Raw genomic sequence first — 24,386 nt, 5'->3', positions numbered from 1 at the left:
TACCCAAGACCACATAGGTAGGATGTCATGGAGCCGGGATTCATACTCAAGAGTTCTTACTCCAAATCCGATGCCTCTCCACTGTACCAAAATATCCCTTAAATTCATTTATATTCATGTTTCTCCTTCCCATCCCACAAATAGAACATAAACTCCTTGAGGACAGAGACTATTTTGCTAGGTGGCACTGAAGTGGATAGAGTTTCTGGCCTGGACTTAGGAAGACTCCTCTTCCTGAGTTCAAATCTGGCCACAGATACTCAATAGCTGTGTGACCCTGGGCAATTCACTTAACTATGTTTGCCTCAGTTCCTCATCTGTAAAATGAGCTAATAAATGGCAAACCAAGTCAATATGTTTGCCAAAAAAAAAATGAGGTCACAAACAGTTGGACACAACTGGAAAAAACTTCCCAATACCCAGCACAGTGCCTGATATTTAGTAGGTGATTCATAAATGCTTGCTGAATAGATGAATTAATGTTCTTCTTGCTTTCACTGTTTCCTCTCTCCAATCCATCCTCAATAAAGCTTTTAAAATCATCTTTACAAAGCATAGGTCTGGCTACATCACCCTCATGCTCTCACCGGGCAAAAGAGACAATCCACACTTTGGCTCCCACATTCCTTTCAGCCCTTAGATCTTATTATACTCCTTCACAAGTTATATGTTCTAGTCAAAAGGGTCTATTTGTTAGCAGTTGACTAAACTCATTGCCCATCTATGATCTCCATGCATTTACATGGGTTCAAAATCCTTCTCTTTCGTCAAGGTCCCCCCTCCAACTCCCTCCACCCACATCACTGCCAGGGCTTTCCTTGTTCTCAGTGCTGGCCAGGAACACTCTACTTATCTTTCTCCTTTGTGGTCCCTAGTATCTTTTTTGATTCCTCTCCAATCCTCCCAGGTAAGCACCCTAAAGACAGACATTCTATCATTTTGATTTTTGTGTGCCTGGCACCCAGCACAGAGCCACCCACTGAGTGGGGGACAGAGACTGTGATGGGCAGTTCTTCCGGGGAAGAAACATTCATTGCTATTGAATTCACAGAGTGCTCACTATCATTAACCATTATGGTGAGCTAGTCATTAGTTGACATAAGTCAGGGACCTTCTAGGATACTGTCTTTGCTGCCATCATCTCTAATTGGTGTAGGGAGAGGGGCTTCAATTGCTAGAGATTCTCTAGACATCTCAGCAAGCAGCTCCAGATGACATCAAAGTCCCCTTCCTCAGTATATGTCTCTGCACTCAAATTCTGCTATGAGCCAGCCCCTACCCAAATGATCTTCATGCTGCTGCCAAGCACAGTTCAGAGGCCCCAGGGCTGTGTGCTGCCATCGGTGAGTTGCTAGAAGTCTGTTTTGGAAGCAGGGATGCTGAAGGGCTTGGTGTCTCACTCCTCCTTTCAACTGATGCTGAATGCCGCAGCATATCTGAGATAGCCTGTGGTACCACATTCTGAAGAAAACAGCAAAAGGAAAAATGAGTCAGATGCATGACTATGAAACACAGTCAGAGGTGACAGTGACTTCATGGGCTCAAGTACAAAGGGCCAACTTCAATTTGCAAAAGCTAAGAACAAAGGGCCCCAAGTCATTGCTTTCAATCACCTCACCCACTATTCACTTGGTCCCCAGTAATCTGGCTTTTGCCTCCATTACCACAAACGAACTTTAATCACAAAATCTCACAGATGAAAGAGAACTCTAATCTCTAACAGATTTAGGAATGATACTGTAATAAGAGGGGTATAATTTCCACAGAGAGAGAAATGTTATTCCCTTTGCCTTCTGCCATGGGCAACCTTCATCTGCAGTACTGTGTTCAGTTCTGGGCACCAGAATTTAAGGACATTGATGAGATGGAGAATATGCAGAGAAGAATAACTAGAATGGAGAAAGGTCCTGAATCCAATGGCACATGAGGAACTGGGCATGTTAGTGTGAAGAGAGAACTCAGGGAAGGCATGAGAATTTGTCTTCAAGGATTTGAAGGGCTGTCACATGGAAGAAAGATTTGAGCCACAGAAGCAGGAGCAATGGGGGAAAGCTACAAAAAGGCAAATTTAAGCTTGATATCAGAAAAAAAAACAACTTCCTAACAACTAGAACTATCCAAAAGGGAAATGGACTAATTCAGGAGGTAGTGGATTTTCCTCAGGAAGTCTTCAAGCACAGGCTGGACAACTACTTCTTAGAGATAGAAAACCAGGATTCTTTTTCAGTGATTGGACTGGCCTAGATGACCACTGATAGATGTCCCTTTCACTTGTGCAACAGCATGAATACTTTCTCTGGGCCCAAATGTAATTCACTAATGTGCCTAAAACAATGACTTCTTTCCAATTCTCATCTTCCATAATTTTTTTTGGTGGCATTTGAATTCCAATAATAAATATCCCCTTCTTTAAACTCTCCTATGCCCTCCTTCAAAGACTTTCTTGCCTGGCTGCTATTACACCATGTTCTCCTGATTTTCCTTCTTTTCCACCCACTTCTCTGTTTCTCTTAATTGGCTCTCCTTGTTCTGCCTATCTCCCTTGCCCTTACCTTACATTCTTTTAATTCTATACTCAGTCCTTTTGAGATATTATCCACTCTCAAATCACTAAGCTGATTACTTCAAGATCTCTACCTACAGAGGGGCAGAATCAAGATGGTGGACTAAAGGGTACATTTTTTGCTGAGCCCTCCCAACATTTCCTTCTAAACAACTTTTAAAAAACATGTCACATCAAATTCTGAGTGGTATAACCAACAATAAGGCACAGGGAGTCATTTTTCAGACAACTTGGAAGGACAGAAAAAAGAGTTCTCCAGGACTGGCGTCAGGGCTGGGCAGGAATACAGTGGGGTAGAAGTTACACCACCTTGGGTCTTGGACATGGAAGGGCAGCAGAAACAAGAGCATTCAGTGCCCAGAGATGGTAAGGAGATTGAGCACCCAATCAGAAAGAGATTACAAGGGACTCCTGTGGGACACAGGGCAGAGGACCAGGTACCATTTGACAACTTCACTGCCCCTTAACTAGTTCTGGGTTGCAGTTTCAGGGATGAGAGGAACACTTGCAGTCACAGAGAACCAGGAGCCCTACCTGGTTCAGGACCAGGTAGTGGTCCTTTCAGAAAAGCAGTGGCCACACCTCTCCCCGGATCATACCACCCTGGAAGCACTGAAAACTCACAGGCCTCTAAAACTAGCTGTGAAAACAGCAGAAGGACATAAACAACAGAAGCTAAGGTCAATTATTCTTTTCCCCATGCCCGAACTCCCACTCCCAGAGGTGAGTAGAGCCCAACTCTAACATAAAGTGCAAAGTAAAAAAAATAGGCTAGAAAAATGAGCAAACAAAGAAACAAAAAAGAACTTGACTAATGAAAAGCTGTTGTGGTAATATGGAAACTGAGGACACAAACTCAGAAGAAGACTTGTGAAAACAAAGCTTCAAGGAAAAATGGAAAAAAATTTACAGCAATTTTCTCTGATAAATGTTTCATTTCTCAAATATATAGGGAAATGAGCCAACTTTATAAAAATAAAAGTCATTCTCTAATTGATAGATGGTAAAGGGATATGAACAGGCAGTTTTCATAAGAAATCAAAGTTATCAAGTCATATAAAATGTTCTAAATCACTAAAAACTAGAAAATGCAAATCAAGAAAACCTATCTCACAATACAGGAGAGTGGGGGACAAGGGCACAAGTAGGATGGGGGGGAGGAGAGAGGGGAGGGCATGGGGAGGAGAATGCAATCCGAGGTCGACACTCATGGGGAGGGAAAGGATCATAAGAGAATAGAAGTAATGGGGGACAGGATAGGATGGAGGGAAATATAGTTAGTCCTATACAACACAACTAGTATGGAAATCATTTGCAAAACTACACAGATTTGACCTATATTGAATTGCTTGCCTTCCAAAGGGAAGGGGTGGGGAGGGAGGGAGGTAAGGAAGTTGGAACTCAAAGTGTTAGGATCAACTGTAATGTTCTTACCACTAGGAAATAAGAAATACAGGTTAAGGGGTAAAGAAAGCTATCTGGCCCTACAACACAAAAGAGAAGACGGAGACAAGGGCAGAGAGGGAGGATAGAAGAGAGAGCAGATTGGTCACAGGGGCAATTAGAATGCTTGGGTTTGGGGGGGGGAGGGGATAAAAGGGGAGAAAATTTGTAACCCAAAATTTTGTGAAAATAAATGTCAAAAGTTAAATAAAAAAAAAAAGAAAATGCAAATCAAAACAACTCTGAGGTACCACCTTACACTCACAAGATGACAGGGAAAGACAATGACAAATGCTGGAGAAGATGTACAAAAATAGAGACACTAATGCACTGTTGTTGGAACTGCTAACTTGTCCAACCATTCTGGAGAACAACTTGAAATTATGCCCAAAAGGTTATAACATTATGCATATCCTTTGACCCAGCAATGCCGCTATGAGGTCTGCATCTCAAAGAAATCAAGGAAAAAGGAAAAGGACCCATATGTTCAAAAATATTGATAATAACTCTTTTTGTGGTGGCAAGGAATTAAAAAGTGAGATGCCCAACAATCAAGGAATGGCTGAAGAAGTTGTGGTACATGAATATGATAGAATACAATGGTGCTATAAGGAATGACAAAGGGGCATGGTTTCAGAAAAGCCTTGAAAGACTTAAATGAACTGATGCAAAGTGAACTATGCAGAAGTAAGAGAACATTGCATATGATAACAGCAATACTATAAGGATGATCAACTGTGAAAGACTTAGCAACTCTGAGCAATAAAAATGATCCTTGCCAATTCCAAAGGACTCATGACGAAAAAATACTATCCACCTCTGAAGAGAGAACTGATTTAACTCTGAGTATAGATTGAAGCAGATTTTTTTCACTTTATTTTTTTTTCGCTTTTATAACATGGCTAATGTGGAAATGTGTTTTATATGACTTACTATGTACAATGGGTACAAGTATTGCTTGACTTCCCAATGGGGGTGGAGGGTCTCGAGGGAATTTAGAAATCAAAATAATTTTTTTTAAAAAGGAAAAAAAAAGATCTCTATCTCCAATCCTGACTTGTCAACCCAGCTGAATACAGGTTGTCTACACTTGGATGAACTCAATAGGCCACAAATAATCCTTCCCACCATTCCCCCATCTCAAAATCAGATACCCATTGCAACTTTTCAATTTCTTTCAATGTCACTTTCTTCCTAATTCCACAGTCTTTCAACCTGAATAAGAATGGTCTCTCTCCTCTTCTACATCATGTCACATTGGTTCTCCCTTTATGTCCCCTGAATTCATCCTTTTTCTTTCTATTTTCCTTGTCAGGCCCTCCTCAATTTATGCCTGTATTACTGTAATAATTTCCTAACAGGTTTTCCTACTGCCAAACCATCCTGCACATTATTGCCAAAGTAATCTTCTTAAAAACCTTGTCGCTCCCTTATTTGAAAACTCATGATCACTCCCAACTGTCCATCAAATTAAGCTTCTCCAACTGGAAATATAATATTCCAGGTGTGAATACTGCTTATGTTCTCTTCTTTTTTCTCTTCTAGTGATGAGCACAGGGCAATCAATAAAGACTGATTTGTGTGAAATTATTCTTAATATGAACCATAACTCTATGTCAGATGTTTTACAAAAGCAACTGGCCTCTTTCTGGACAAATGAAAAGAAAATGTTGTTCTTTTTTCCCATTTTTTTCCTACAAAAATGGCTTCAGAAAATTTGTCCTTTTAAAATATCCAGAATTAAAGTAGGGTATTTTTGTATTCCATACTTCCCTAGAGCTTGAAATCAAAAGCTAAGAAAGTTTCCAGTCACTCTGACACTCCATTTTCTGAAGTTACAGAGGGGAAACCAAAGAGGAGATTAATAGCCAACAAATATTTATTAAGCATGTGCTATCACTATACTAAGTTCTGGGGATACAAATATGAAAAAATAAAGGTAATCTCTGCTCTCAAAGAGTTTAAAATCGAATGAGGGAAGAAATCACAAAAGAAACTCAAAAGTGGAGGACACGGGCCTGACATAGGGGCATGACAGAGAAGTCCCAAAGTAGTATTTTGTACTTAGTACAAAGTAGATGGAGAAATAAGGAGATGTTCTAAGCTAAACTCCCTCCTTAAATGAAAGCATCCTCCAATCAGAGAAGCAGAGGGTGGTGAAGAGGAAGACAACCAAGGTTTTTGAGATGATGAAGTTGTTCTAATAGTGAACTTTCTGGGGCCTGAGAGAGAAGCCAGTCAAGAAAATTCAAAGTAATGTTAAAGATATTCAGGGGCAGCTGGCATTTCAGAAGAACTGAAGGAGTAAAATTCCCATCACCAAAAGTAAACGTTTAATATTGTCCCACTCACAGATCTCCCCCACTTCAAGTTGTGTTTTCTTTAAACACCATATCCTAGGATTCTCCTCCTGGCCCTAGTCTCCTGTGTATATTTCTGCAAAGCCCTCCCCCTTTGGAGAGATGGCAGTTCCTAACAAGTAGGCAAAAATATACAGTGGGGGAACACATGTCATGACCCCTATCTATTCTAGAAATATGCCAGCTGTCAGAGCCAGAGGTTCTACATGGGATGTGCCAAATTGGAACACGTGCAACTAAGCAGTCACATATCAATGTGACTTTGTCTTAAATGCCATCATTTCCCTCCTATTAAGCAGCAGAGGCAGCCCTCTTTGAAGCGCAAACATTTAATGTGGACTACCTGAAGAGACTGTGTTTCAGGCTGCTTTTGCCTAGCCCCTGGCATGCTCCTAGACTGCCTTCCTTATCCACCAAGTCAATATATCCACAGGCAGTGCTTCCAGAATCTGAAAAAAAACTTTTCCTTGATCCTTCTACCCTATCTATTAACCTTCTTCTTAATCTCTCTCTTCCTTCACTATTAAACTTGCTAAGAAAAAAATTGGGAAAAGTAGAGCCCCATTCCCTAGCCCCTCTCCATCTTTTCTCCATCACCCTCCCCATCCTCTCTTGCTCACCCCACCCACCTTCTCCTTCACCTTCTTTTGCCATGAGGTTTCTGCTTCCTCCATGCTACTAATACTTCTCTCCTAAAATATCACCAAAGACCTGCTAACAACATGGTTCAATCCATTAGTCTTGCATCAGTCTACATCCTTCTAGATCTCTCTGCATCATGTAACACTACTACCACTGTCTTTTACTATCCCAGAGGCAATCTTCTCCCTTGACTTCAGATACCACAATCCCCTGATTCTCTTCTAACCCTAGTCTTGTTCACTGGCTCTTTATTCTCTTCTCAAATCTTTCATGTGGTTGTTGGCCAAAGCTCTGTTTAGGCTCTCTTCTCCTCCCTGTATATTTTTTCTTCTCTCATTTACTCCTACCTTACTAGCATTTTTTCATCTTACTCTTCTCTAAGCATTCTGCACTCCAGCCAAATTGGACTGGATGTGCTCTTCTACCAAAATACCTTCACTCATGCTTTTCTCTGTATCCTTTCTCCTCCTCTTTTCATACTCAATGAGTTCATACTCATTCTATAAAACCCATTTCCACTACCACCTCATTCTGGAAGCTTTTCTTTAGGCTGCCAGGCTTTTCTACCTTAGACCTTACATAGCATTTTGAATTTCAACTCCCCAATGCAGTGATTATATACTGGTATATATTATAGTTATTTGTATTTACTTCTTACCATTCCCCCACAATATGGTAGCAAAGTCCACAAATGATTAAACTTTGTATTTGTCCAAAGAGTCTTCCACTGCATCCAGTATATGGGAAACACTTCATGAATGTATATGAGTCTGATGAAGATACAATTGAGCTCCCTGTCAACGATATGCAAGACAGGGAGCAGAGCCAAGATGGCACAGTAGAAGGACAGATAGCTCTCCCCACCATAGCCCGTAAAATACCTGTAAAAAATGATTCTAAACAAATTCTAGAGCAGCAGAAGCCACAAACTGACAGAGTGAAACAGATTTCCAGGCCAAGACAGCCTGGAAGGCTGACAGGAAAGGTCTATCGCACCAGGCTCAGAGTGGAGCGCAGACCAGCCTGGGCCACACAGCATGGCACAGACAGGACTGGAGTAAACTTCACAGCATGGAACCATGGGTATCAGCTGTGGTTCCAAGATTTCTCAACCCACAAATGCCAAAGACAGCTTCAAAAGTCAGTAAGAAACCTCTTTTACCTGGTTTATAGGGGAGCTCAGTCCAGCCACACTCTTCGGTCCCAGGGCCGCAGCAGCATCCACTTTTGGAGCCCTTGGCCTAAAGACCTTGAGGGGGTCAGGGTCTCAGTCCTGAGTGGTGGTCCTGGGGTGAGAAGGAAAGTTGGTGTGTTGAACTGGTGGTGGCTCTGGAGAGGGAATCCTACTCACAGATCCTGGGGAGAAAAGAGTGCTTGTGTTTGCTTACAGTCCACAGTGCAGGCCAGGAGTGGACTCCTCTCCCTTGATTGTGCCACCTTGGAAGAACTGAGAATTTACAGGTCCCTAGACTATACCCTCCACTTGGCAAAGGATTCAAAGTCAAGTAACTGTCTGGGAAAATGACAAAAAAAGGGGGAAAAAAAGACTATAGAAGGTTATTTTCTTGGTGAAAAGGTATTTTCTTCCATCCTTTTGGATGAGGAAGAACAAAGTATACCATCAGAGGAAAACATCAAAGTCAAGGCTTCTACATCCAAAACCTCCAAAAAAATATGTAATGGTCTCAGGTCATGGAAGAGTTCAAAAAGGATTTTGAAAATCAAGTAAGAGAGGTAGAGGAAAAATTGGGAAGAGAAATGAGAACAATGCAAGAAATTCATGAAAAGCGAGTCAACAGTTTGCTAAAGGAGACTCAAAAAAATGCTGAGGAAAATAATGCCCTTAAAAATAGACTAACTCAAATGGCAAAAGAGGTCCAAAAAGCCAATGAGGAAAAGAATGCTTTAAAAAGCAGAATTAGCCAAATGGAAAAGGAGGTTCAAAAACTCATTGAAGAAAACAGTTCTTTAAAAATTAGAATGAAGCAGATGGAAGCTAATGAAAAAATTATAAAATAAAACGAAATGAATGAAAAAATAAAAGACAATGTGAAATATCTCATTGGAAAAACAACTGACCTGGAAAACAGATCCAGGAGAGATCATTTAAAAATTATTGGTGTGCCTGAAACCATGATCAAAAAAGAGCCTAGACATCATCTTCCAAGAAATTATCCAGGAAAACTACCCTGATATTCTAGACCCAGAGGGTCAAATAGAAATGGAAAGAATTCACCAATTACCTCCTGAAAGACATCCCAAAAGGAAAACTCCTAGGAACTATATGCAAGACACTGAGCTAGGTACTGAATACATTCAAAAATCAAATTATTGTTAGGTCACACACAGTTTAGGTTTACCTTTGCCACAGTTCTAATCGGTTATTATGCTTAACTTTTAACAGTATCTCCACTCCACTCACTCTTCTCAAAACAAAGCATGTCCATCAATGAATATAATGAAGACATCAGAAAGGATTTTTTTTTTTTTTTTTTTTTGCATATTCCCACTTTTATTTCTAAGAAACATTCTCAATCTAGGGTAATACAGTTATTATATCAATTATATTCAAGCATTTTTTGATCATGTAATCCCATCAGTAAAATATCTTTGACCACACCCTCAAGTCTATGTTTATTTAAAATTACACAATATATTGACAATATATTGTGTACATTATACAATATGCACAACATTAGAAATTAAAGGATCAGTCAAACATGAAACCCCCAATATTTTTTATATAATAAGGCTAGAAAGGCATTTTGGGACAAACTTGTGATTCTTTATAAATACCAAACTGAATAGTTTCTATTTTATACTAACGCCACTGTAGTTTATTGAGCAAGAGAGTGACATAGTCAGGGATTTTTTAAAGATATATTGGAAGGGAATAAGAAGTTGACTGAAAAAAGGAAAGGGAGACTGCTGCTAGGTTCTTATGAAGGTATGATACAGGATTATGGAAAGAATACAGAAGTATTCAACTTTTGTGTTGCCTCTGCTTTGTCCACCAAGGAGAATGATCTCAAGACTGAAGGGGCTAGAGCCAAAAAAGGTTAAAGGGGAATTGAAATCTAAGATGACCATGATTTAAAGAGGGAATTGAAATCTAAGAGACTGTAAAAGAGGACCCAGCTACCCTCCGTTAGTTCAAGTCACTAGGGGCCTAGCTGGCCTGCATCCCAGGCCACTGAAAGAATTAGCAAATGCTGAGCTACTGTCAGAGATTTCAGGGAAAAAAATGTGATTGATGAGAAAGATAACACAGGACAGGAGATCTGAACTTTCAGAAAAATGAAGAGAGGGAAGCCTCACCTGGACTCTAGGCCTGGAGTTCTGAATTTGATTTCTTCCAAAATATTAGAGTATGTTTTCAAAGCGAAGCTTTCATGAGCATTGAGAAAAGGAAGTGATGAACACTAAAAGCCAGCATGACTTCACTAAAATAGTGATATAAGATTAACTTCCTTTTGTCTTTTAGTAGGATTACTATAGCTGATAGACAAAAGGAAAGTCCCTTGTCAGAATATACACTGATTTCAGAGTGGAGAGATGGAGTGATAGAGGCTAGATGATAGTACAGTTATAAAGATAAAGAACTGGCTGAATGAGTAGATCCAAAGAGTATCCATTAATGAATTGATGCCAAGTTGGAGGAATATCCCTAGCTGCCCTATGACCTTCAACATTTAAAAAACTTTGGTTTTATATTCAACTTAACAGCTCCTCCCCCCTAAGTGAGTATTTCCATATACACAGGAGAACAGAGAAATGTGGATGTTACTGTAGGTCTTCATTATGTCTAATGTGCTTTTCTTTTTAAGGAGATAGTAAGTTCCAGTTGTAGCTTTGAAAGATCATTCAGTGTATTTAAGACTAACACAGATAAGGATATAGGTGACATGTTTATCAAATCTACAGATGACATGAAGTGGGAAGGGAGAGCTCAGACACTGGCTAGAAGACATCTCAGCAGGTTAAAACAGGAAGAAGTTAGTAAGATGAGATGCATCTTATAAAGATCAGTATAAAAACCCTACAGTGGGGTTCAAAAAAAGTAAAGTTCAAGAAGGAAGATGAATGGACGGACAACAGATAGACAAATGGACAGACAACAATTCCCATGATAAAGATCTAGGGAATTTTAGAGGACCACAAGGTCATTATGAATCAACAACATGAAACGGGACCAAAGCATTCCACAGGCTTCATTAAGAAAACTATACCATCCAGAATAGATTATGTGATGGTTGTCCTATATTCGGGCATGAGCAAACAACATTTGGAGTATCATGTTCTGTGTGGGGCATATTTTATGAACAATGCATTTCCACAGGAAGGGGAGGATGACAAACAGACTGGAGACCAAGATATACAAGGTTTGATCAAAGGGATGGAGATGTTTAACCTGGAAAAGAGAAAACTTGTGGAAGGGTGGGGGAACTGGAGGTGACTTCCAGTATTTCAAGGGCTGTCACAAAAAAAAAAGGAAGAAGACTTTCCCCCTTTAGCCTGGAGGGCAGATGTTGTTGGGAGGCAGATTTTGACTCAATTTGAGGGGAAAACTTAATATGGATTAGAGCTGCCTCAGGAGGTAGGAAGATCTCTACCAGAGGTCTTTAAGTAAGACTGAATAACTACTAGTCCCAGGAATTAGAAAGGGGATTTGGGCTTGGGTACAGGTTGGACTAGATGACCTCAAAGGGCCCTTCTGTTCCAGAGACCTATAAGAAACATTACAGCACTTTATTCTCTTCTCTATTTCCTTGATCTCTACTAGTTTTATGTCTCTAAGTTTTAAGACTGTATATATAAGTTTTTAAGACTGTTAACCCCTTGATGGCAGTGTCATGACCTCCATTCATAAGTGCCAAGCTTACAGTAGGTACTCACTCTACTTTTGTCTAATCAAACCTCAGGCACAGTAGCCAAAGCTCCTGGAGAATTGCTTAAGCTTTGAATTCTAGTCATAGCCAGCAATTACATAATGGATCCGCCTGCATTTTTTTCACCGTTATTACAAAGGAAGAAAGATCACTTCCTGGAAGGCTTTAAGCCAACAGCCCATTTTGCTTCTGATGATTTTTCCTTCAAAATGTGTCTTCAATTCAGTCCTCTCTCTCTCTTCCTATTGCCACAATCCTAGGACATGCCCTGATTACTTCACACCTGGACAAATGCCATAGCCTAGCTGGTCTCCATGCCTGCAGTCACTCCTCCCACCCGCTCCAATTCATCCTGCACACCCCTGCCAGACTAACTTGTTTAAAATACTACTTTCATCATATCACTCCAATAGCTCCCCATTATCTCCAGGTTATAGTTCTAGTTCTTCAATCAGGCATCCAAGGTCCTCCACGATTGAGCCCCATCTAATTCATCCAACCTTAGAGTCTACCATACCCATGATTCCCATAGTTCCCTCTGCCTGTCATTTCCTCCTTGGTTTCCTCTGCCCATTCAGACCTACCCATACTTCAAAGCCTATCACAATTCCATCCAATTCAATTCAACAGATACTTTCTGAATACCTACTACATGCAAGGTGTGAGGTTCTACAAAGTCAACCAGTCACTGCCCTCAAGGAACTTGTATTCCACTAAGGGGGAGATATAACAGTTACACAGAAGGAAATGGGGGAATCATTTGAGGAGGGACAAAGTAGTAACAACTGAGAGGAAACAAGGAAGGCTTCAGGGAATTTGGAAAGAAGATAAAGATTCTGAGAGGCAGATATGGGAGGTAGGGGAGTGTATTTCAAGCTCCTGCAAATATATGAATCCAAAAGTTAGAACAGAGAACTTGGGAGACAGCTAGGAGACTGGTTTGGCTAGAATGCCATGCATGCAAAGAGGACTAAAGAGAAATAAGTCTGAAAATCCAGACTAAGAAATGTATCTTTTGTCCCATAGTCAATGGGGAGTCATGGAAGGTTTTTGAGCAGGGAAGTTCCACACAACCTCAATTCAACAGGCATCTATTAAGCATCTGTTATGTGTCTGGCACTATGTTAGCTCCTCTGGAAGCAAAGACAAAACCAAAACCAAAAACTGTCCTTGTTCTTAAAGAACTTACATTCTGCTGGGTAAACACAACATGAAAACAGAGAGTAACATACAAAATAATTTCAGAAAAGACAGAGCAACTGGGGGAATCAGGAAAGGCCTCTTATATGAGGCAATATGTGAGCTGAGGCTTGAATAGGACCACGGATTTGAAGAGAAAAATATAAGGGAGGGTACAATCCAGGCATGGGCAAAAGCATAGAGTAGGGAGATGACATGTCAATTTCTGGTAATATCTACTAGGCCACTTTGTCCTGAACAGAGTAAGAAGAGAAGTACCACTGAATCAGTCTTCAAAGGTAGGTGGGAGCCAGATTGTAAAGTATTTTAAATGTCAAGTTGAGTGTGGACTTTATCCTAGAGGTAACAGGGAGTCATTTTAGGCAGAAGTACATGGACAGATTTAGAAATCTCAATTTGGGAGCTGTGTAGAAGATAGACTAAGGAGGAGCCAGGGAAAGTCTGGAAGCAAGGAGACCAATTAGGTTATTTCAATAGACTACTGAACCCTAGACGAGGTGAGAAGTGATAAGATCCTAAATTCAAGGTATACTGTGAATTCTATAGCTTCTAGGGAAGAAAGTAACTAGAAAAGAAGTAGGAAAAGAAGATCTGAGTTGAATAAGAAAGAAGGAAATTCTGACAGTGATTTGGAGGGGTTTGGACTAGAAGTCAGTTTACCTCACACAGCAAAAAGAAATTTGGAAGAATGTGAAGTAGAATAGTCTCAAGACCAGTTTCTATTGTTAGACAACTATAACAGAAGACTAAAGAACAATGAGCATGATTTAAGGATCTTAAGGAATAAGGACCTGAAGAAAAGGAAAAGGAGAAGGCAGCTAGCAAAGCAAGGTAGAGAAAACCAACTGCTAAGTGAAACAAATTGATGAACCAATTGATAAGTAAAACAGATTCATGAAACAAGTGGAAATGTTGGCTGTGAGTGGCTGATGGGGGTCAAGAGAAGGCTGTAAAGGGTCTTTGGAAAATGCTTAGGAAGTTGTAAACATCCATGAGTAGTTCAAACAACAAGGCTGAGAATGTTAATCAGTATGAAGGGGGGGGGGTATTTGCAGTGATTTATACAGTGTCCAATGTTTATATTTCTGCCACAGTCAAGTGACTGTTATCTATATTCCAAGTGTCTGTCCTCCCTCCTAGAAAATTAGGTAAAGAAGTGAAGGAATACCTTTCCATAATCCAGGTTATCATGGACAATAAACTAAGGAGTCAGAAAAGACCTGAACTAGCATAAGGAGATTGGGAAGTAGAAGAATGGCACACAGAAAAATCCAGAACTTCCACATGAAATTATAGATGTATGAATATACATATATATACATATGTGTATATATGTGCATATATACATATATATGTGTATATACATATGTGTATATATTTTTTTACATATATACTACTACAGACATTTGGAAAGAAGCAGTTTAAGTACTCAGAAATGATGTCCAGGATTATACAAGACCTGGCAGCTTCTACTCTAAATGAAAGGAGACCTTGGAATCAAATACTCCAATAGACTTTACAATCAAGAATTAAAAAAAACACACACACATAGTTTAATGTAATCCTCCTGGGGGGAGGGGCAGGACCTTTAATGGAATATTAAATTCTCAAGCATTTCTGATGAAAAGACTGGACTTGAGTAGAAACTCTGAAATACAAACTTCAGAGTCAAGAGATACTTAGAAAGGTAAATTTGTTTGAACAATTAGAAGGGGTTGCATGATGATGTAGTGCTAACACTCTAAAAGAGAAGAAACAAGTATTCCTTCAGAACCTGAATGTCCTCAAAGGATATTGAAGGAGTTAAAGAAAAAAGTCCTGGGGATGGATTTGTTCTGTTCTGAATGTTTAAATGAGAGGATGAAGAAGAGAAAGTAAAGGAATATGCTAATATAGAAAGGAGAAAGAAGGGAATGGAACTTGTTCTTTCTTATAATTAGGGCATGTGAGAGAATATACAAATATGATGGAACGAATAGGGATACCAGATGAACCTCACTCCTCCCTGAAATAGACAAAGGAGGGTTCAATACCTTCAAAGAGAAATACATAAAATTCATCAGGGAAATAAGTCAGGATTGGGAGAGGAAGGTATTAAGAGGGAGGATAACACAGGGGAAGGAATAATCACAGCAAAACAAACTTCTTGATTCCAAAAAGGGGAATTAAAAGAAAAAAAATAAAGCAAAGAAGTAGAATATAAGGGGATACCCAAAAATTGGAGATTATCTAAACAAAATGTGGTACATAAATGCAATGGAATGTTATTGCCCTTTTAGTAATGATGAAAGAGACCATACATAGTAGTATGAACTGTTACAGAGTGAAGTAAGTGATCAGAATCAGAACAATTTGTGAAAGGACATCAACAGTATAAAGAAAAACAATTTTGAAAGAGGAACTCCGATCAATACAATGACCATGTCTCTAGAGGACATGTGATGGAATATGATATTCACCTTCTGAAAGAAAGGTGGTGGACTCAAGGTGCAGAAAGAGGCATAGGTTTCTGGGCACAGCTACTGCTTAAATTCATTTTGTTTGACTGTTTATTTCTTCAAATATTTGTCTTTTTTATGGAGAGAGAGTTAGTAATATTGATTCTCCACCCCTCCCCCAAAAAATCAGAGGGCCATTGAAACATTTTTGCAAATGCCCAGAAGCGAACTAAAAAAAGTAAAGATAAGTAGCAGAGAGTTGAAAATAACATCAAGTCAACAAACATTCATTAAACACCTATTATAGGTCATATTATATACTTTTTAATGAGTGGTATAAAATAGAGACTCATGGCTTCATACACAGTCTTCTGTTAGTGTTCAGAAATGGAATTTTCTTTATGTTTTGAGTACAAAATAAAATGAAAAAGAACAGGCATGAATTTGAACAAGTCATGCTAGATGAACTTAATTTCCTTTTTTTGACAGATTCTAAACTTGAAAGATCAGAGGAAAATAAACTGTGCTATAGTTCACTTAGATTTTAGCAAAGCATTTGATAAAGCATTTCATGCTATTTTCTGTGGAAAAGATGTATACTAGAAAATAATACAAATAACAACAATAATAAAAACTAGTTAACACATATGGTGCTTATGGTGTGCCAGGCACTGTGCTTTACAAACATTATCTCATGTGATCCTCATGACAACCCTAAGAGGTGGGTGCTATTATTTTATTATTATGATCCCTATTTTACAGAGGAGTAAACTCAGGCAGGCAAAGGTGAAGTGATTTGCCCAGGGTCACACAACTGATGAGCGTCTGAGGTCATAGTTGAACTCAGGTCCTTCAGACTCCAAGCTCAGAGCTCTGTGTACTGCGGCGCCCCCTGGCAGCTTCCTAATACAATTAAGATTCAGAACTGTTTGAATGGCCAAGTCTCAAAGAAGTCAATAGTCATTCAATGTGAACTTGCCAGGATCTATGCTTGGCCCTGGATAAAGGCAAAAATAACTTGCTCATCAAACTTGTAGATGACAATGAACCGGGAGAGCTAATACAATGAATAACAAAGCCAGGATCCCAAAACATCTCATCAGGCATTGGCCTGAGTCTAATAAGATTACATTCAGAAAAGGATAAATTTCAGATCAAACACTCAGGTTCAATGAATCAATTTCACAGTTTGAAGATTGGAAAGGCCTGTTTAGACAGCAGCTTCGAGCTATATATGAGTCAGCTGTGTGATATGTTGACCAGAAAAGCTAAGCAGGGATGGGGAACCTGCAGCCTCAAGGCCACATATGGTACTTCAGGTCCTCAAGAGAGGCCCTTTGACTGAATTCAAACTTTACAGAACAAATCCCCTTCACAAAAGGATTTGTGCTGTAAGACTTGGATTTCAATCAAAAGGCTGCAACTGAGGAGCTAAAAGGTCAAATATGGCCTCAAGGTCACAGGTTCCCTACCCCTGAGCTAAGGCAATCTTGGGCTCCATCAAGAGAAGTCCAGCAGCTAGGAATAAGGAAGTACTAGATTCACTGTCCTCTTCCTGGATAGATACAGACAGATCAGACAAATAGACAGACAGACAGATAAACTGAAGAGCATTTAGAGGAGGGTAACCAGGATGGTGAAGAGTCTTGGGTCACTGTCACACCGTGTTCGTCCTTCATTGCCGAAGAAGACCATGCCATCAGAGAAATGATAACATGACTTGCACTTGACTATGTTTTGAGGGAAGGAGGGCTGTGCAAGTCACCAGCCTCACTTCTCTTCCAGAGTCATCTGAATCCAGTGACCTGATATTCCTCAGGATGACTGGAGAGGGCTCAGGATGCACTGGGGGACCTTGGGCCCTTTAGGCCAAGGTCTTTGCAGGTACTCAGGGTGAGGCAACAACGCCCATTCATTGAATAGGCCTGTTTAAGAAGTAGGCAGGGCATGGCCCCTTTAATGAGGTGAAGAAAACAAAGACATCAGGCTGGGTGGGAAACAGCAACAGTTACTATTGATAATCACTGTAAAACTAGGGGGGTCCAGGAGCCTTTGGCAGGGCCCATTGGAGTCCCAGTTTCAGAGAAGAGAAAAGGAGAGAAGAGGGGAGGGGAGGGGAGGAGAGGAGGCAGTAAAACCCAAGTCAACTGGGCAACTTTTGGTCTTCCACATTTACCTTCCTTTAGAGAGGAGAAGGAAAGGGAGGGAGAGGCACTGTCACATAAGGATTAGCTGAAGGAACGATTTATAACCAGGAAAAGATTCAGATGGAATAAAATAGCTGCTTTCAAGGACTAGAAGGATGGTCACAAGGAGGAAAGATTCCATTTGTTTTGTTTAGCCCTGAGGGCAGAACCAGTAGCACCATGCTAGGAAAACCCTCCTAACAACTGGAGCTGTCCAAAAGGGGAATGGAAGCTAAGTGGCACTGATAGAGCCTTGGTCCTCAGTCAGTCTGGAAGACTCATGTTCCTGAGTTCAAATTCAGCCTCAGACACTTACCAGCTGTGTCACCCTGGGCAAGTCACTTCACCCTGTTTGCCTCAGTTTCTCCATCTGTAAAATGAGCAAAGGAAATGGCAAACCAGTCCAGTATCTCTGCCAAGAAAACCCCAAATGGGGTCAGGAAACGTCCAACAGAGCCAAGTGAGCAACATAAAGGGAAACCGGCTGCCCTGAGAGGTGATGGGTTCTCTATTCTTTGAAGCTTTTCAAGCAGAGGCCAGATGGCAGCTTATCACATATGTAATAGTGAGGATTCCTTCTGAATATGAGCTGTGTCAGATATGGTCAGTAAGGTCCCTTCCAACTTTTCAAATTCTATGGTCCTGTGATTTTATGTTTAATACAATAAACATTTATTAAGCACCTACTATGTGCCAAACACTCTGCTAAGTTCTGGGGATACAGAGAAAAAGAAAGAATCTCTACCCTCAAGGAGCTTACAATGTATCGAGGGAAGACTCCTTGAGAACAGGAACTGTCTTTCCAACCCCTCCTCTCCTATAAGCAACGAGTTACCATATCTTGTCAATTCTGCCTCCACAACACCTCTTGCATCTCTCATCTCTCTCCACTCACACAGTCATAGGCATAATAATAATAGGAGGAGCAACGGAAGCTGACCCATGGCATTAAAACAGTCCTTTAAGAAATGCTATTATTATCTCAACTTTGCAAGTGGGGAAACTGAGGTTCAGCAATGAAATTGAACCTAATTCAGCCACTATTGCCTTTGCAGTAGCTTCTTCACTGATCTTGTTTCTGGTCTGTTTGCTCCTCAGTGCTTCTTGCAAGAAGCTGCCCAACCATCTCCCTAAATCATAAGTCTATGCCATGCTCAACAAACTTGAGTGGCTGCATTTTTTTTCTCTAGGATAAAATTTAAAACTTCTCAACTTGGCATTTCAAGCCATTCACAATCTGGTCCCTGCTTTCAGCCTGATTCATGTCCACCCTGTGCTTTAGGCAAACTGGCTTTGTTACTATCACCCCAAAGGCAACAGTCTATCTCCATGCCTTTGTTCAGGGTATTCCCCCATGACCACACTTACCTCTTAAAATCCTTAGCTTCCTAAAAGACTCCATCCAGGTGCCACCTTGTCCAGGAAGCGTCTCCTAAGTCTCCTCCTTGTTAGTACTTTGTCCCCTCTCAAATTCTCCATACATACTGAATGTATGAACTGAAGGGAGCGCCTGCCTTAATTTATACTGTTAGATTGGACTGGATTGGATGGGAAATCAAAGACCCATGTATGTATGTGGTGCTCACAGCTAAAAGCAGAGCACATAGCTAATAAGCACATCTGGGGTTAGACCCCAGGTTTCCTGCTTTCCAAGGAGATGCTCCTTCTACTGCCCAGATGCTCCGACTGGTTCACTTAACTAAGTCATCTACCCGATTCAATCACAAACCCTGGGAAAGTAAGGAGTGGGTCATGTTATGAGCTCTGTGGCTTTCCCACAGTGCCAGGAACACAGTAGGTGTTCCCTTGAATTACATTAATATTCCCCAAGCTGCCATCAGAGTAGCCAAAGCTGCTGGAGGTTTTGCTCTAAGTTCTAGCCATAGCAAGCAATCACATAATGGGTCTACCCACATCTCTTTCTGGTTATTATTAAGAAATAAAGTAAGAAGATTCACCTCCTACAAAACCCTGAGCCAAAAGACCATTTTGTTTGGAGACAGTGACAGTTGTTCCTGAGGAGAATTAAAATGTCCTCATTGCACTATATTAAGGGATTGCAAAAAGACAAATGGCTTTGTTCCTCACCCCTCCTCTGCTCTCCTTCCCCTTCCCTTCCCCTCCCCCTTTTTACCTTCCCCCCTTCTCCTTTCTCTCCCTCCCCCACCCCAACCTTTGCAGGTACCCGTATAAGCATTGATCTCTATATCCAATTAGAAGAACTCCACTCTGTTCACTCCACATATTAAGCACCTATTATGTGGTAAGTATTAGGTCAATCCCCATATAAATCAATGAGAGAAAACCCCCAACCCAAAAATCAACTGCAGAAGTACAGGGTAGAAGACTTGGCCCAAAAACAGGCTATGAGGAATAAAGACAGCTAGACAAGGAAAGTCGAGAATTAGGCCCTGAAGAGATTGAATCCCTCTCCTTCAATTTAGCTATCTCCCTCCCTCATTCCACAGAGGATGACAATGGACCAAAGCACTAATATGGGCCAACAATCTGGCTCAACTGCTCAAAAAAGTGGCATTACTGGGAGAAAGTTTCTGTCACTAGTTCTGGCTAACTTGTGTGACTTTAGCCAAGTCACTTTCCCTCAGTTTTTCTTTAAAAAAAAAAAAAAGCAATTGTCTCTTCTCTCTCTGAACTGTCCCACTGGGGGACGAAAGGACATTACATGGCAATAGCTCCTAGGTTTCAGATGCGCAGAAGAGCTCACTAGGGGGACTTGGCCAAGATCCCAAAGGTAGTAAGGGAAAGCAGCAGGATGCAGCCCAACCAGGTTTGGATGCTGTCCGGCTTTCCTGCCCTCCAAAAAGAATGTGGGGAAAACATCCTCCACACCTGAAATGACTAACAAACACAACCTAATCAATTCCTGCCAGCACATGATTAACTGTGGCTGAGACTGAAGTCATGCCCAAGGGCCCAGGATTCCTCACACTAGCAGTTCCTAAAGGGCCCTAATCATACTTCAGGTCTGAATATTTACTTGGCAGCATGGAACAATGAATGTGACAAGCGTGGGAAAGGAGTAGATCTCCGAGGACATGTTAATTATGGGCTTATTTATCTTAGCCATCCTAATGTGTCTTCAGGGGCAAGGGCCAACGTCTTCATTAACATACCTCAAGCACCTAGTACAATGGCGCCTCTTTGTTCTGTGGGGGCCAGATAGACCCTGCTGAGGCTTTCACGCCATCAAGGCTGGCTGGCTCATCATCCCCAGCCCACCCCCTAATGCCAGGGTTCCCCAAGTCTCTCTCCTAGGCCTTCTACTCTCATTTCTCTCTAAACTCTCCAGTGACCTCATTAAGCTGCCCTGGCTCTACTATCATTTCTGTGCCAATGACTGCCAGATCTACAAAGCAAAAGAATAGGCTGAGCTATTGAATCCCACATCACCAACTGCCCATGGGATATTTCGATGTGGATGTACCAAAGACATCGGAACCATTATCATCCCAAACTCCTCTAGTTCTGTCTGTACCACCATCCATCTGGTCTCCCAGGATTGTAACCTTGGCATTTCCCTCAACTCCCCTCACCCCCTCACACTAATCAGTTGCCAGATCTTACCACTCGTACCTTCACAATGGATTTCTAGATTTGATTAGATTTTTCCAATTACATATAAAAACGATTTTGAAGATTTGTTTTTTTAAATTTGAGTTGCAAATTTTCTCCCTCCCTTTCTTCCTCCCTCCCCTTCCCCCTTCTGGAGAAAAGCAAGCTATTTGATATAGATTCTGCTTCACAATGGATTTCATGTCCCTTCTCTGCTCTCTATTCACACAGACACCCTTCCTTCAAGCCCTCATCATTTATTATTTTGTCAAAGTCTCCTAATTGGTCTCTCTGTCTCAAGTCTCTCCCCACTCCATTCTATTCTGTTTCCAAAGTAATTTTCCTTAATTGACCATCTGATTATATTGCTACTCAGTTAAATGCAGGCGCTCCTACTGCCTTGATGAGTAAATAGCGGCTCCTCTCTTTAGCTTTGAAAGTCCTTCACAACCTGACCCCAACTTATCTCATCTTCATTCTTTGTGTGGCACTTAAATGTGGGGCCACACTGAACTCTCTCTCTCTCTCTCTCTCTCCTCTCTCTCTCTCTCTCTCTCTCTCACACACACACACACACACACACACACACACTCTCTCACACACACTCACACACTGTCTTTCACATATACACATACACTCTCCCTCTCACACACATACACACACACATTCACTCACACACACACACACTCTGTCTCTCTCAGACACACATTCTCTCACACACCCACACTCTCTCTCACACACACTGTCATATCTCATCCTCATTCCACACTCATCCTTGTGTGGCACTCAAATGTGGGGCATATAACACACTCTGTTATACCCCCGTCTCTCCCCCCCACACAAACACACATTCTCTTCTCTCTCTCTCTCTCTCTCTCTCTCTCTCTCTCTCTCTCTCTCTCTCTCTCTCTCTCTCTCTCTCTTACTCTTTCCCTCTCTCTCTCCCCCCCCCTCACCCACACACCCACACACTCTGTCTCACACAAACTCTCACATACACTGCCTCACACACATTCTTTCTCTCTCTCTCATTTTCTCTGACACACACGATACTCCATCTCTCATCTGTTTTTAACACTGACTATCCTCTATGGGCAGCTAGGTGGCACTGTAGTGAACAGAGCATTGGTCCTCAATCAGTCAGGAAGACTCATCTTCCTGAGTTAAAATCTCCCTCAGATATTTATTAGCTATGTCACCCTGGGCAAGTCGCTTCACCCATTTGCCTCAGTTTCCTTGTCTGTAAAATGAGCTGGAGAAGAAAATAGCAAACCATTCCAGTATCTTTGCTAAGAAAACCCCAAATGTGGTGGTCACAGAGAGTCAAATACAACTGAAATGACTGACTAACAGTAACAAAAAGTCCCCCATGCCTAAAATTCCCTCTATCCTCACTGCTGCCTCCTGGACAAGACAAGGGTGTAGTCAGTCAAGGCCAAGTTCATTATCATGAAGTAATGAAGAGGGCACAGAGAAGGTATAGTCAAGAGGCAGAGTTTTTACTTAGAGGACCTACAGAATTCAATGCAATCCCACAAACATTGCTGAAGTTCCTACTACACTCCAGGCACAATGCTAGGCATGAGGGATCAAAAAACAAAGAACAGAACAAGCTGTACCTTCAAGCAGTGGCACAAGCTCTCCTGGGTGTGCAGTTGGTACACTTGGATACTCCAACAGATGTGCAATCGTCCTCATTTGGATATTACCTCCAAAGATGCAGATTGTTACATAATTCAAACCCACGTAGCTCCTGCCCATGTCCTCCCATAAGTCTTCCACAGGACATATACTTAATGTGCTGGAACCTATGCTCTCTTTCTCTGGCCATTCAAGAATGCCAGTGGAGTAGCTAGGCTGTCTATCCATTCCTCCTGGACTTATCTGCTCTGGAGCTCCCCATTGGTTATAAGTTGATGGCACAGTACACAGAGCTCTGGGCCTGGAGTCAGAAAGACCTAAGTTCAAATATGACCTCAGACACTGGCTGTGTGACCCTGGGCAAATCACTTCACCTGTCTGCCTCAGTTTCTTCATCTGTAAAGTTAGGATAATAATAGCCCCTACCTCTCAGGGTTGTCAGGTTGTCAAATGAGATAATTAATTGTAAAGCACAGTGCCTGTCACATAGTAAGCACTCTATAAATGTCAGCTATTAGATATTATTATATGTTACGGTCTCCCAGCCATATAACACTGGTAGGACACTGGTATTAGAAAGATGAACCTTAGTTTCTAGAAGCTTAAGGTCATTAAGGGAGCTTTGCAATCCAACCTGCTCTCCAACTACTGTTTAAATTTGGGGCCCACCTCACTGTCCACTTAGATTGCCTGTCCTAGATATCTACACTAAGGTTAAGCATCCAACTGGATGGCATAATCCAAGTAACTGATTGAGCTTCATCCACTAGATTTTCTCCTGTGTAGATGGGCAGGTCAGCTCTTTTGAGTAACTAAAAATCTCTTCCAAGAGGCTTGGCCATGTTTTAGACCATGAGTGAGAAACCTGCTGCCTCTAGGCCACATGTGGCCTTCTAGATCCTTTTGACTGAGTTCAAGTTTTACAGAACAAATTCTTTTCCATTAAGGGGATTTGTTCTGTGCAGTCTGGATTCAGTCAAAGGGTTGCACTTGAGGACCTAGAGGGCCACATGTGGCCTCAAGGCCAAAGGTTCCCCAGCCCCGTAGGACTTCTCCTTGATCTAAGTGTCCTTCATCAGGCCGAGTCAAGAAGCATTTATTGTGTATTCGGCATTTTTCTAAGCACTTGTAAGGGGCAGCTAGGTGGTGCAGTGGATAGAACACCAGCACAGGAGTCAGGGGGACTTGAATTCAAATCTCACCTCAGACACCTGACATTCACTAACTGTGTGACCTTGGGCAAGTCAAGTGACTTGTAACAAGTAACTTGTGGCAAGTAACCCCAATTGCCTCATCGTGGGCCATCTCCAGTCATCTTGATGAATATATGGTCACTGGATTCAGATGGCTCTGGGGGAGAAGTGAGGCTGGTGACCTGCACAACCCTCCCTCACTCAAAACAAAGTCAAGTGCATGTCATTTCATTATTCCTCTCATATCATGGTCTTCTT

General features: G+C 41.3%; 1 protein-coding gene across 13 annotated transcripts in view; it reads right to left on the bottom strand.

The window, feature by feature from the left end:
• The window catches only part of TMLHE (trimethyllysine hydroxylase, epsilon), a 102,452-nt gene that overhangs the window by 51,152 nt on the left and 26,914 nt on the right, over positions 1–24,386 (bottom strand). For 3 of the 13 annotated variants that reach the window (XM_072626402.1, XM_072626391.1, XM_072626389.1), the window contains 2 exons: positions 8,171–8,364; positions 1,280–1,461 (listed from right to left, as the gene is read on the bottom strand). In XM_072626402.1, the coding sequence (XP_072482503.1) occupies positions 1,280–1,460 (181 nt within the window). In that variant the 5' untranslated portion in view covers position 1,461; positions 8,171–8,364. Of the gene's footprint in view, positions 1–1,279; positions 1,462–8,170; positions 8,365–18,037; positions 18,092–24,386 lie in introns of all 13 variants that reach the window. The other 10 variants (XM_072626392.1, XM_072626393.1, XM_072626395.1 and 7 more) reach the window with 5 other exon arrangements.

The sequence above is a fragment of the Notamacropus eugenii genome, chromosome X (assembly GCF_028372415.1).
Source record: "Notamacropus eugenii isolate mMacEug1 chromosome X, mMacEug1.pri_v2, whole genome shotgun sequence".
NCBI classification, from domain to species: Eukaryota; Metazoa; Chordata; class Mammalia; order Diprotodontia; family Macropodidae; genus Notamacropus; species Notamacropus eugenii.
This window is presented reverse-complemented; position numbering and strand designations above follow the sequence as displayed.